At 46.7% G+C, this 11858-nt stretch overlaps 1 protein-coding gene across 19 annotated transcripts in view; it reads left to right on the top strand.

Annotated features, from left to right (window-relative positions):
- The window catches only part of MYO5B (myosin VB), a 337885-nt gene that overhangs the window by 108043 nt on the left and 217984 nt on the right, over positions 1–11858 (top strand). For 4 of the 19 annotated variants that reach the window (XM_081562018.1, XM_081562011.1, XM_081562020.1 and 1 more), the window contains exon 1: positions 3–100. The exons of 8 other annotated variants lie outside the window; for them this stretch is intronic. Coding sequence is in view for 4 of the 11 variants with exons in the window: in XM_081562005.1 (XP_081418131.1) it covers positions 88–100 (13 nt within the window). In the remaining 7 variants the exon portion in view is untranslated. Of the gene's footprint in view, positions 1–2; positions 146–3266; positions 3454–4179; positions 4365–11858 lie in introns of those variants that run through there. 7 more of the 19 variants (XM_081562008.1, XM_081562006.1, XM_081562007.1 and 4 more) reach the window with 4 other exon arrangements.

The following is an 11858-nucleotide window of genomic DNA, read 5'->3' as shown; positions in this document are numbered from 1 at the left end:
TTGATAAAGAGAAGCCTCACTTGATGCTCCAGGAGGATGTGAGACCATGTCATAAGTGAAGTGGTGGTGTGATGAGGTTCTTCCTGAATGGACCCAAGAGGTAGTAGCTCCCCTGTGCTGCATTGTAATACACACCAGGTCAGTTGTAGGAAGACTTCAGTACCTACGAGGCTAGGGAGCAAGTCGGCTTTGATTTTAAACATCACATTTTGAAACTTTGGTTTAAGAAAATTGCCTTGAAAGTCAGATAAAAAAAGAAAGGGCAGCATCAGTAGCAGGAACAGTAACCCACCCACAGTGGGGTGGTGGCGATTTTCTGGATTCCTGTAAATGATGACCGTAGAGCTTATGAATGTTGGTTGTTGAATTCTAGATCGATGTGGAGACAAACCTAATAAGGGATTTAGTTAATGTCCCATAGCTGATGTTTCCTGGAATCCGTGTCCCTTTGGGCTGTTGTAATAGAACACCATAGATTAAGTGGCTTTTAAACAATAGAAATCCATTTCACCTTGTTGTGGAGGCTGTGAGTCCATAATCAAGGCAGGGGCACACTCAGCACCTGGTTAGGGATGCTTCTTGGTTCATGGATGGCCATCTTCTCCTTGTGTCCTCCGATGGTGGAAGGGGAGAACTCTGGGCTCTTTAAGCCTCTTATAAGGTCACTAATCCTGTGCATGGGGCTCCACCCTCATTACCTAATGACCTCCTAGAGGCCCTACCTTCAAACACCATCACAGTGGAATTAGGTTTCAACATATGAATTTAAGGGAGACATGAACGTTCGGTCTACATCACCCTGTCAGTGAGCATTGGCTTTGTTCTCTTGGGCAGACCTGAAGTCTGTCTTCCATGAACACCTTTTGTTAGATTCCTTCAGGGGAGAAACTTGGGTTTTCTTTTTGTATTTCCAACACTTGAAGAAGGTTTCTATAACTTGAGCTTTTGATAAACTGTAAAAAATAGTACTTAAAAAGGAAACTGGAAAGTCTTCTGAAAGATTACTTTTTCTAGATGTGATGGACAGGAATAATAAAGATTAGCCGGGAATAATGGACATCAGAATTTTTCTCCAAAATGATATTACTAAGAAAGGGAGCAATAGAAATCAGTCAACAAGAATGTGTCAGGTGCTAGCATATGCCTCTACTGAATTGAGAATTTTGAAAGAACCAAAGATGTATAATATACAGCCCTTCTTCAAAAGAAGTTTATAATGTAGATGAGATAGATATGCAAAACAATGACTGGAAAAGACAGTATGAAATGAATTACTTTGCTACAAATCATTTTTGGAAGATGGGGGATATAAATTATACACGAATGCATGCATTTTAAATGCCTTGTGCTCAAATGCATAATCCAGGCAACTGGAGAAATTTAGTAATTTCTGAAATACAAGCTTGAGCTAGTCCTTGAAGTGGGGGGAAGCTAAAGGGTTATGCAAGAGGATATGTAAAAATGTAGATTGAAAAATTGCACTGTCCTATTTTATTCCTAATGAGCTAACCTGGAGTTCCACAGAAAAGAACACAATTTTTGTTTTAATGATTTTAAAGTCCCATGAAAAATACTTCATCTCGAGTTTTCACCAATGTGGCCACCTGTGTTTAAGCTGTGTCTGTGGTGGGACACATGGACTCCACATCACTTATTTTTCTGATGTGTGTGGCTGCTGTTCCCAACGTATCTGCCAAGTGAAGCTTGCTGAGACTTAGTTCTGATCTCACCTTTATCTGGTTCAGAAACTTTCAGTCACTTCCTGCAGCTTGAAGTCCTCCGCTCCTGCAGTGGGTGTGCAGGGTGCTCCTTGGTCTAGCCTTTTTTTCTGCCTTCCTCTGTACCCCCGATCCACAGCCAGCCTTACAGCAGGCTCCCCTCACCCACACCGCCTGCTGCGTGTCCTGCGTGTGGGTCTCTTGCTGACACTCCCTGCCTCTGCGTGTTCAAATCTTGTATAGCCTTCACATCTTTGCTCAGATGTCACTACTACCATAAGGCCTTCTTATCTTTGCAGGAACAGAATCCCTGCCCCTCTGAGTCTGGTGGCACCCCCAGCCCACCTGCTCCCGTGGCCCCTGGCATGTTCTCCTCTGTGTTGCTGGGTTTTGAGGACATTTTTCTCCTCTTCCATTTTGGTTTCTCTGCACCTCGCATCAGCTGTGCTTTCCACACAGGAGGCCTTACCTCCAGAGAAAAGGCACCTCCAGCCCTTACCCTACCTAGTGAACACCCGGCTTCTTTGTTGCTACTCTTGCATGTTCATTTGGAGGGTTTTGCTGATGTGTGTAGAGACGGTGGACACATGCAGACGAGCATATGATTCTTCTAATATTCCACTTGATGATGCAGTGTCTAAGATGCTTTGTATCCAAGGGAGTTTCCGGAGAAGCTGTGGGGTGTGATGAGGCAGACGTCAGTACCCTACCTGCCAAGTCGCTTTATTCGTGTCCGACTCTGTGCGACCCCATAGACGGCAGCCCACCAGGCTCCTTCGTCCCTGGGATTCTCCAGGCAAGAATATTGGAGTGGGTTGCCATTTCCTTCTCCAGTGCATGAAAGTGAAAAGTGAAAGTGAAGCCGCTCAGTCGTGTCTGACTCTTCGTGACCCCATGGGCTGTAGCCTACCAGGCTCCTCTGTCCATGGGGTTTCCCAGGCAAGAGTACTGGAGTGGGGTGCCATTGCCTTCTCCTACCTAGCTGTAGCTTAAGGACACACTCTCGAGATGTAGGGGGAAAGCTAACTGCTAGGATATGTCCCTGGCCACAGGACTGTGTGGTGTTTGGTAATGTCGCTGCCTGGTTGTTGCATTGTTTGCAGCTGTCGCACACACAGACATGCCAGCTGTGCTGTTACTGTGGATCTCTGGCATGATCTGCTGTAGAGGGCCACCACTCCCAGTTAGTCTGGTTTGGGGTTACTGGTAGAGTGATCTCTTGTTTGGGTATCTGTTTTTCTGCATACAAACCACCCCAATATTTAGTGGCATAAAAACAGTACTCTTTTTTCGTCTCGCATGTCTGTGGGTTGACTAGTCACATGTGTGCCCTTGGCCAACTCATATGCTCTCATAGCTTCATCTTCCACCTGTAAACATAAGACCTCTAGGCTCATTTCTTAAGCCTTCACTCCCTTCCTGAGCTCTAAACAGAAATATCCAACTGACTGCTGGCATAGTCGGCAAGGTTCCCCCAACCTCGGTGTTTCTACAAGGGAGCTCTTTATCTTTGCCCTGAATGTGAAAATTGTATCATTTTTCTTTAAGTCTCCAATGCCTGCATAGTATATGGCACAACCGGTAGATTCTGAATAATACTTGATGAGTTACTATGTGAACAAACACTTATGTAGACCCGCCAATAGGAGAGTGGATAAATAATGGTCCCACGTGCGGTGGAATACTGAAATGAGTGAATCAGATCTACTTGTATCAAAAAGGATAAATACCAATGGTGAGTAGGAAAAGTAAAATTATGTAGTATATAGTATATGCTCAAGCCCCAGGAGATGGTGAGGGACAGGGAAGCCTGGGGTACTGCAGTCCATGGGATTGCAAAGAGTCGGACATGACTGAGCAACTGAACAACAATATATATGCTACCATCTATCTAAAGTATACAGCCCCAAATATTGTGCATTTATGGATGTATATTTTTGTGTTCCTGGGTACTAACATGGATGTGAGGGAATTCTCCACTGTCAATATTGGCTATCCTTTGGGGGTTAGAGGGCAGGCAATTACAGGGGAATGAAACACTCAATGGTAATATTAAATTTATTTTTTTTAAAAATCCAAAGTGAGTAGGATGCTGCTGCTGCTGTTGCTAAGTCGCTTCAGTCATGTCCGACTCTGTGCGACCCCATAGACGGCAGCCCACCAGGCTCCCCCATCCCTGGGATTCTCCAGGCAAGAACACTGGAGTGGGTTGCCATTTCCTTCTCCAATGCGTGAAAGTAAAGTCACTCAGTCGTGTCTGACTACTAGCAACCCCATGGACTGCAGCCTACCAGGCTTCTCCGTCCATGGGATTTTCCAGGCAAGAGTACTGGAGTGGGGTGCCATTGCCTTCTCCAGGAATAGGCTATAAAATGTTAACTGTGTTTTGGAGATACAGATGTCTGCTCTAACTTCTCTATACTTAAAAAAACTGCAATATATTAATATTTTTTTTATAAAGGAAAGCTGTTGATGTACCAGGGGTCAGCAGGAATAAAGGTAGTGAGCCTCACTGAGAAGTTCAGCAGGGACTTGATGAAGGTCACACTTCCGTGCCAGGGATTAGAACCCGGGTGACGCGGCCCCGTCCAGCTGATCTTTCCGCTCCCCCATGTCGTCGGATTATACTCAGACCTAGAATGTCTGGTAAGCGTAATCCATCATTTTTCAGTCAGGCTGATGTTGACTGCCCATTACTTGTGTCAGTCAAGCTCGGTGCTGGGCGTGGGATAGCCAGGGAATATTTAGGGCCGGGCTTCTTATACCACTGTTCTGACATCTCTTTAAGGAGGCTCTCAGTTGCCATCCCTGTAATACCAGTGGGTCTCAAAGATGGTTTAATAGATGCTCACAACAGAGGCACTGTGTGTGGTCTCAGAGTGCTGAGGAGAGATGGCCCCACATTGAGAGGTGCTGGTCCACTTGCCCTGGTGCCTCTGAGGGCTGGGAACTGTATCTGAACTGTCCATGCCTCTGTCCTGGCAGCTGCCACCTTGGTGCTTAAATATTTATTTGAATTAATGGACCCAGGAATGTTTTACTAATGTGGCATTGTTCATCACCATGGGGCCAAAACCTCCTCCCTGTTTGCTGAGGGTGAAATGTGATGCGTAGGCTTAGAAGAGTCATAACGGAGCCTGGAGAGAAACCTTCCACCTGGAAGGAGTTTCCTGAGAGCAGTGGTGGAGGTTTTTCTGCAGTTCTGATATGAGACCCACATGCTGGTGGAAACGCCTGGCTGTCTACATCGGCTTCCCTGGGGCTGGGGGCCACAGCCCCTTTCATGGCCCCGCTAGGCAGGCAGCTTGACTCACAGCATCCCGCTTCCCCACCCCCAGTGTGAGGTGCGGTGTTCACTGTCAGCTCAAAACCAGCATCCCAAAGACAGCTGACAAGTACGGAGGACCACGTTGCTATAGGAAGGCGGCCTGAGCCTCTCTGGAGACATTGCAGTTTATGGGTGCTGGGAATGGATATGGTCATTATGGTCTCCCTTCCCCCCTTCTCATGTCAACTGTGTTAACTGTTATGGTGATCAGAGCTGAAATAGAAAGTGCAGCCTCTCAGAAACTAGCTTAGGACAAGGCAAATTCCTACTCCATTGTGAGTTGTTGCACTTCCCTGTGGGCGATAGCTCTGCCATAAACAGCCTGCTTGTGTTAAATGATCTTAGTACACTCTCACGGCTGATTCCATCACCATGTAACTAAAAGTTTTTACTAATGTGATCTCAGTTTCATATTACGTATAATTTCCAGAAGGCAATATCAAGTGAATGGCTGATGTCCTTAGGAAAAAATAACTAGGTAACATACTCATTGTTTAGCCTGGGAGTGGAGATGGGGCTGGTTATTAGCTAGTCATTACTCTAGGTGTTAGAGATTTAGATCAGAGTTTGTAAAGTGCTAATGAATATGTGATGTGTGACGGCTTTTCCTGTTATGCTTTTGGCTTCATGATTAAACTAACAAGTTTGTATGTTGGAAAAACTACCACTGCCCACTCATAATGAATTACCCGGGCAGAATGAGCAGGAAGGCCTGGGAGAATTGACGTTATCCATCACACAGGGAGGGTAACATGGGCATGTCACAGTTCTGAGTGGGGAAGTGGGTGATGATGGACTGAAGCCCCGCCTTAGAGTTAGGAGACCTGGGTTCCAGCCCTGACTCTGCAGTTTCAGGGGAAAAGTGGACCAAGTCTCTTAAACTTTCTCAGCCCTCCTCTGCCCCTTTGTTTTGCCAGAGATGGAATAATACGTATTGTATTTCTCAGAGGCGTTGTGAAGTTCACACTAAAGGCTTAATGTCCTCCCAACTATAATCCAGTTCTGTTGTCGTTATCATCCCAGCAAGCATCAGGGTTCTCTGGCAGTGCGGTTGACCCTTGAACAACACAGGTTTGAACTTTATGGGTCCACTTATGCATGGATGTTTTTCAGTAGTAAATACTACTATACTACGTGATCACAACCAGTTGAATTCAATGATGTCTATATAGAGAATGGACTATAAATTATGTGTGGACTTTCGGCTGTGCAGAGGGCTAGCGCCTCCATCCCCTGCGCTGATCAAGGGTCAGCTGTATAGATTCGGTTACAGGTTCCCAAATTGTAAGAACAGGAAGAGGTGGGGAGTCTCCAGCAAGGCAAAGAGCTGCTGTGTGAGTGGTGAGTTCCCCAGCTTTGAGAATATGTAAGCTTAAGGTTCTCTCCCTCTCAGATGGAGTAGTTTAGGTTCCCTATGAACACATTTTTCTATATATCAATCATCTGTGAGGCATAGGAAACACAGTAGGTCTGGAGAGAACAATAAAGATGGTTAAAGCAAAGTTTTGTTTTGTTTTAAGAGAAATCTAAGAGAGAAAAAAATATTCCACTCTGTCAGAATTGACACTTGATTCGTCCTGGATAATGGATTCAAAGCAACATGGATCTCTGTTTTTCCCCTCTTGTATAACAGGTGAGAAAATTTCCTCCTTTAAGTGGAGGGTATGTGCTACTAAATGCTGGCTAACAGGTACCGGGCATTGTTCTCAAAACTCCACATGTTACTGATGGAGTTTTCCCATCTACCCCATTGGAGAGACCCGCTCATAAACTGATGTCCAGGAAGGTTATGTAACTGGCCTCAGTCACAAGGCTACTCCTTTGCCGGCAGGCTGGCTCCGAGTCTGTTTTACAGTGACACTCCTGTGGTCATTGTTCAGGGAAATGACAGTCATATTCTACAATTCGCTTTTAATTATCAGTCTCCCTCGTGGTGGACTGGAATGGTGTGCCTGAGGATGAATGAGTTGGGGATCCTTGACTTTGGGGATCCGTGTGGGTACTCCCATAGGGGGTTTACCTCCCTCCACTCCCAGTGGAATGTGGCCTTAGGGACCAGACATGTAACTGAAGGCACATCTTTGGAGAACGGCTGGCCGGATGTAGGAAAACCCCCTGAGGCCAGACATTGAATTGACATAGAAGGGATGAAGGCTCAAATAGGTTGTGTGATATTAGCACAGTTCACCTATCTGTTCTGTCTTTGCTTTAAGCATAATGAAGAGGAAGGCCTTTTTAAAAAATATATTTAAAAATATTTTGACTACGTTGGGTCTTCGTTGCTGCGTGAGGACTCTCTAGTTGTGGGATGCAGGCTTACTTACTCTGAGGTATGTGGGATCTTAGTTCCCTGACCAGGGACTGAACCAATGTCCACTGCATTGCAGGGAGGATTCTTAACCACTGAACCACCAGGGAAGCCCCAAGAGGAAGGCCTTTGATCTGAACTGGTTTGCCTTTTCAAGAGTGCATTTTAAGTGTAGGCTGCCCCTGATGATATCAATAGATAAAAACATTTCTATGATGGGTTGTGTGGAGTTTTAGGATGCAGTTTCCCACTAGGAGTGTTTTTGCAGATGGTGGTTCCTAGTTCGGTCTATTTGGTTCATAGTACTCTGGAGCTATGATAGTGTGAGACGGAGTGAGGCCTGAGGCTGGGGTCTGCTAACCATGAGGTATCGGGTGTGGTTTCTGGTTTGGGGGTGACTGATGTCTGGCATTTTGCCTGCCTCGTGTTGTATTTGACCTTTTCAGACTTTCTCCGGCCTTTGGTGTGTTTATGGGCCCTGAGCCCCATCACACTTGAGGTTGCCTTGACTGTGCTGAAAAGACATTTCCTCTTAGCAGCTGTTCTCAGCTATTTTTCTCCAAATGGCAGTGAACTGATATAAGGGTGTGAATGACCAACATACCATGCTTCTCTTAGAAGTGTATCTGTGTTTTCAGAAAATATTATTAAACCAAGTGAATTGCTCCCTGGTAAAATTGGACATGACTTAGTGACTGAACAACAAAAACAATATAGCATCATTGACTCAATGGACATGAATTTGAGCAAATTCTGGGAAATAGTGGAGAGACAGAGAAGCCTGGCATGCTACGGTCCATGGGATCACAAAGAGTTGGATACGGCTTAACAACTGAACAACAATAAAATTCCAATAAACTTGAATGATTTGGTGATTTCAGTTCTATAACCAAGAATTTGGGAAATGTGAAATAGAAGTGAACAGGACAGGAAGGGCCACTAGACACTTAAACCCTTCTCCCTTCCTCAGTTGCTTCTTTGTATAAATTGTGAATTTCTAGCTTCTAAATTTTATTTCTAACAAAGCTTACACAGCAGACAGGAGATAAAAGAAGGTTGCCAAGTGTGAATTGTAATATGAAATGTTACATGCTCTGAAAAAAAAAAATGCCCAGAAATAAGATTTTTTTCCGCATTTGGGTCTTTTTACCCCAGGACACCTGATTTGTGTACTGTGATAGAGAACAAAGCAGAAGCAAACCCCTAAGCCAGCCCCAAAGCACGGTAATCCGCTGTGAGAGCTTTTACGTTACTACAGTGCAGGGCTTGTACACATTCACAATGCGGCTGTTCTCCTCTCCTGGTTTTTTCCCCGTTTCCCACCACCTGGACAGTAACTGGAGGATGATTCATCTGTGTGTAGAGTGTATGAGTTAGTTGGCAGCATCCTGAGCCATCAGTTAGCTTTTGTTGGCTGTTGGCAAGTTATTTAAAAATACCAAGTGTTTGTTTTCCCAAGAGTTGAGGATCATCCCACTGGGGAGAATGGGCTGGAGGGTCCCTGAGGCAGTGGGACAGGTCATCTTCACCCAGCACTGCCAGCCAGTCCCCTGGTGAGATCAGGTTAGGAGTGAGTATCCCGAGGGCAGCTGGCTCGGTGGAGGGGACCACCAGAGAGGCTGCCCTCCATGCTGGCTTTGTCAGCCTGTTGAAAGGTGGGGGGACAGAGGGGGTGCTGGCACCACCCCTTGAGAGCACAGAGCGGCGCTGTCCTGGAAGGCAGGCTTGCATCCCAGGTGACTCATAACTTTCTTCCAGGTTTAGCTCGCCACAGGTTGTTGCATGAGAATATTTTTCTTAGCTCCCATCTCCTGATCATTTTTTGGTCATTGATGATCAAATTCAGTGTTTTCAAGAAACACCAACTTCAAAAACCACTACAATATTGTAAAGTAATTAGCCTCCAATTACATAAATTTTAAAAAAAGAAAAGAAACAGCAACTTGAAATGTAGGCCCTTGGACAGAGTAGGATGGACAGATAAGAGACTCATGACCAAAGACATCTCAGACACCCTCCTCCTTTCTGCCGGAGACCTCATCACATTGACTGGGAGGGCTGTGACCCCGTGCCTGTTGTGATGTGTTCTTATCATGGAAACTTGGTTCATTCTAGTATTTTGCACAATGGTTTGCACCTAGTATATGCATATGTGTGTTAGTTGCTCAGTTTTGTCTGACTCTTTCCAACCCCATGGACTGTAGTCTGCCAGGCTCCTCTGTCCATGGGATTCTCCAGGCAAGAATACTAGAGTGGGTTGTCATGCCCTCCTCCAGGGAATCTTCCTGACCCAGGGATCGAACCCAGGTCTTCCACGCTGCAGGCGGGTTCTTTACCATCTGAGGATAAATGGTGTTATTTAGCACAATTCCAGTGAAGATCTTGCTGAAGCTGCATTTTTTCATGTGTCCTTTGTCCCATTGTTTTATTCTAATACTGATTCTGACACCCGGTACTTCAGGAGACGCGCTGGATGGCCACTGAAGCTGGATGGCCTGTGGATGGCAGGACTCTTGGGGGCAGTTTGTGGGGCAGGTCATCATTAGCTCCCCCCACCATTTTTATGAAAAGTCCACTTTGGAGCAACGTGTACAGGAAGAGCTTTGAAGGGACAAGTGGAGACATGGGTGTGGAAGTCAGGAGAGGTTCTCTGGCAGCCTGCTCAGATGAAAGTGGGTGCTGTGATGGTCTCCCTGAGAGGTGAGCGTGTCGGTTCCTCTCCGCTGCCTCACAGGTTTCCTCCTTGAGCCTCAATGCAGAGCCTGGGAGGGAAGGCAGTGTCTTGGCCCTTTGGGGTTGCTGTGACAGATACTATAGACCGGGTGGCTTAAAGAGGACACACTGAATGTCAATTGTGGAGGCTGGAAGTCCAAGATCACAGCACTGGCGGATTCTAGTGTCCAGTGAGAGACTGCTTCCAGGCTGAGGAACGGTCTTCCTGCTGCGGCCTCACAGGGTGGAAGGGCCAGGGAGTGCCCTTCAGGGGCCTCTTTAATACGGGTGCTGGTCCCACTCATGAGGGTTGCACGGTCATGACCTGGTTGTCTCCCAAAGGCCCCACCTCCAGATACCACCATATTGGTGTTAGGACTTACCATGACTTTGGTGAGGGGCACAAACATTCAGTCTGTAATAGGCAGTTAACTGTGGGTAGTTAACCCGGTTGACCTTGTCCCTAACAGCAAACCTCTGTGGTGTCAGGCTGTTCCCAGGGGCTTGCTGAGACGCTGCATGGTATCAGCTGGCCTAGCGTGGACTCCCACAGGCAGAGTCAAGGACAGGCGTGCCTTCAGAGACTCCCCAGCAGGACCATTGCCCAGAGGTGAAGTAGCAAATGCTTTGCCCCAGATTTAGTCTGATCCCAATAGACGCATTCTACAGATGAAGCACACTGAGGTCTGATCTCAGCACACTGAGATCTGTATCTGAACCTCTGATACGGCGGTTCATGTCTGTCCACGCCTTCTCTCGATGCCAGCTCCTTGAAGGCCTAGCGTCCCTGGGGACCTGGGGGCATGGCGAATGCCTGTACAGAAAAGGTGGCAGCCATTCTTGGGGGGCATCCATTCATGCCCTCCAGGGCCAGTGAGACCAGCAGGCATTTAAAAATGAATGAGATTTCTCTATCCCCAGGCTGCAGAGAGGGCAGGATGTGAGGAGGGCTCTGACCAGGCAGCGCTTCTAGCTTTTAGGCGGAGGGAGGAAGATGGTGATTAGTCCCAGGGGATGCACAGGTGGGTTCTGTTCCCTGCAGCTTCTCATACCTGGGCGAGCTTGGCAGCATTCTGTGGAGGAAAGGAGGCCACGGGCTAAGCCTCTTTTTCCTGCTGCTGCTGCTAAGTCACTTCAGTCGTGTCCGACTCTGTGCGACCCCATAGACGGCAGCCCATCAGGCTCCCCCATCCCTGGGATTCTCCAGGCAAGAATACTGGAGTGGGTTGCCATTTCCTTCTCCAGTGCATGAAAGGGAAAAGTTAAAGTGAAGTCGCTCAGTTGTGTCCAACTCTTAGCAACCCCATGGACTATAGCCTACCAGGCTCCTCCGTCCATGGGATTTTCCAGGCAAGAGTACTGGAGTGGGGTGCCATTGCCTTCTCCGCCTCTTTTCCTGGAATGTGAATATTGATGAAAGATTTTGGGGAAAACTGAAATAATATGGATGTGAATGTGGACAAATAATATAGAGGTGAATGTGGACTGGTGGACAAAGCTGGATACATGGATGCCCTTAGAAGCAGACTGTGCTGCATTGGGTCCCTGGTCGCCTTGCTTTTTCATTTCCTTACTGCAGAAGGCTATTAACGTCCAAGTACGTGGATCCCTGAACTAGCTCACTGTAATCTTGACCCATATTTATCAATTCTGAGTGGAAAGAAGGAGGTGGCAGTTAGCCAGTACACCATTGCTAGGATTTAATGTCCCCCACCTTTTTTTTTTTCTGATTTCCTTTTTATTCCTCTTCCCTCTTCTCCCCTCCCGCTGCTCCTTTCCCTCCTTCCTTTTG

This window comes from Giraffa tippelskirchi, chromosome 14 (genome assembly GCF_054371585.1).
Source record: "Giraffa tippelskirchi isolate mGirTip1 chromosome 14, T2T-mGirTip1v1.2.pri, whole genome shotgun sequence".
NCBI lineage: Eukaryota > Metazoa > Chordata > Mammalia > Artiodactyla > Giraffidae > Giraffa > Giraffa tippelskirchi.
This window is presented reverse-complemented; position numbering and strand designations above follow the sequence as displayed.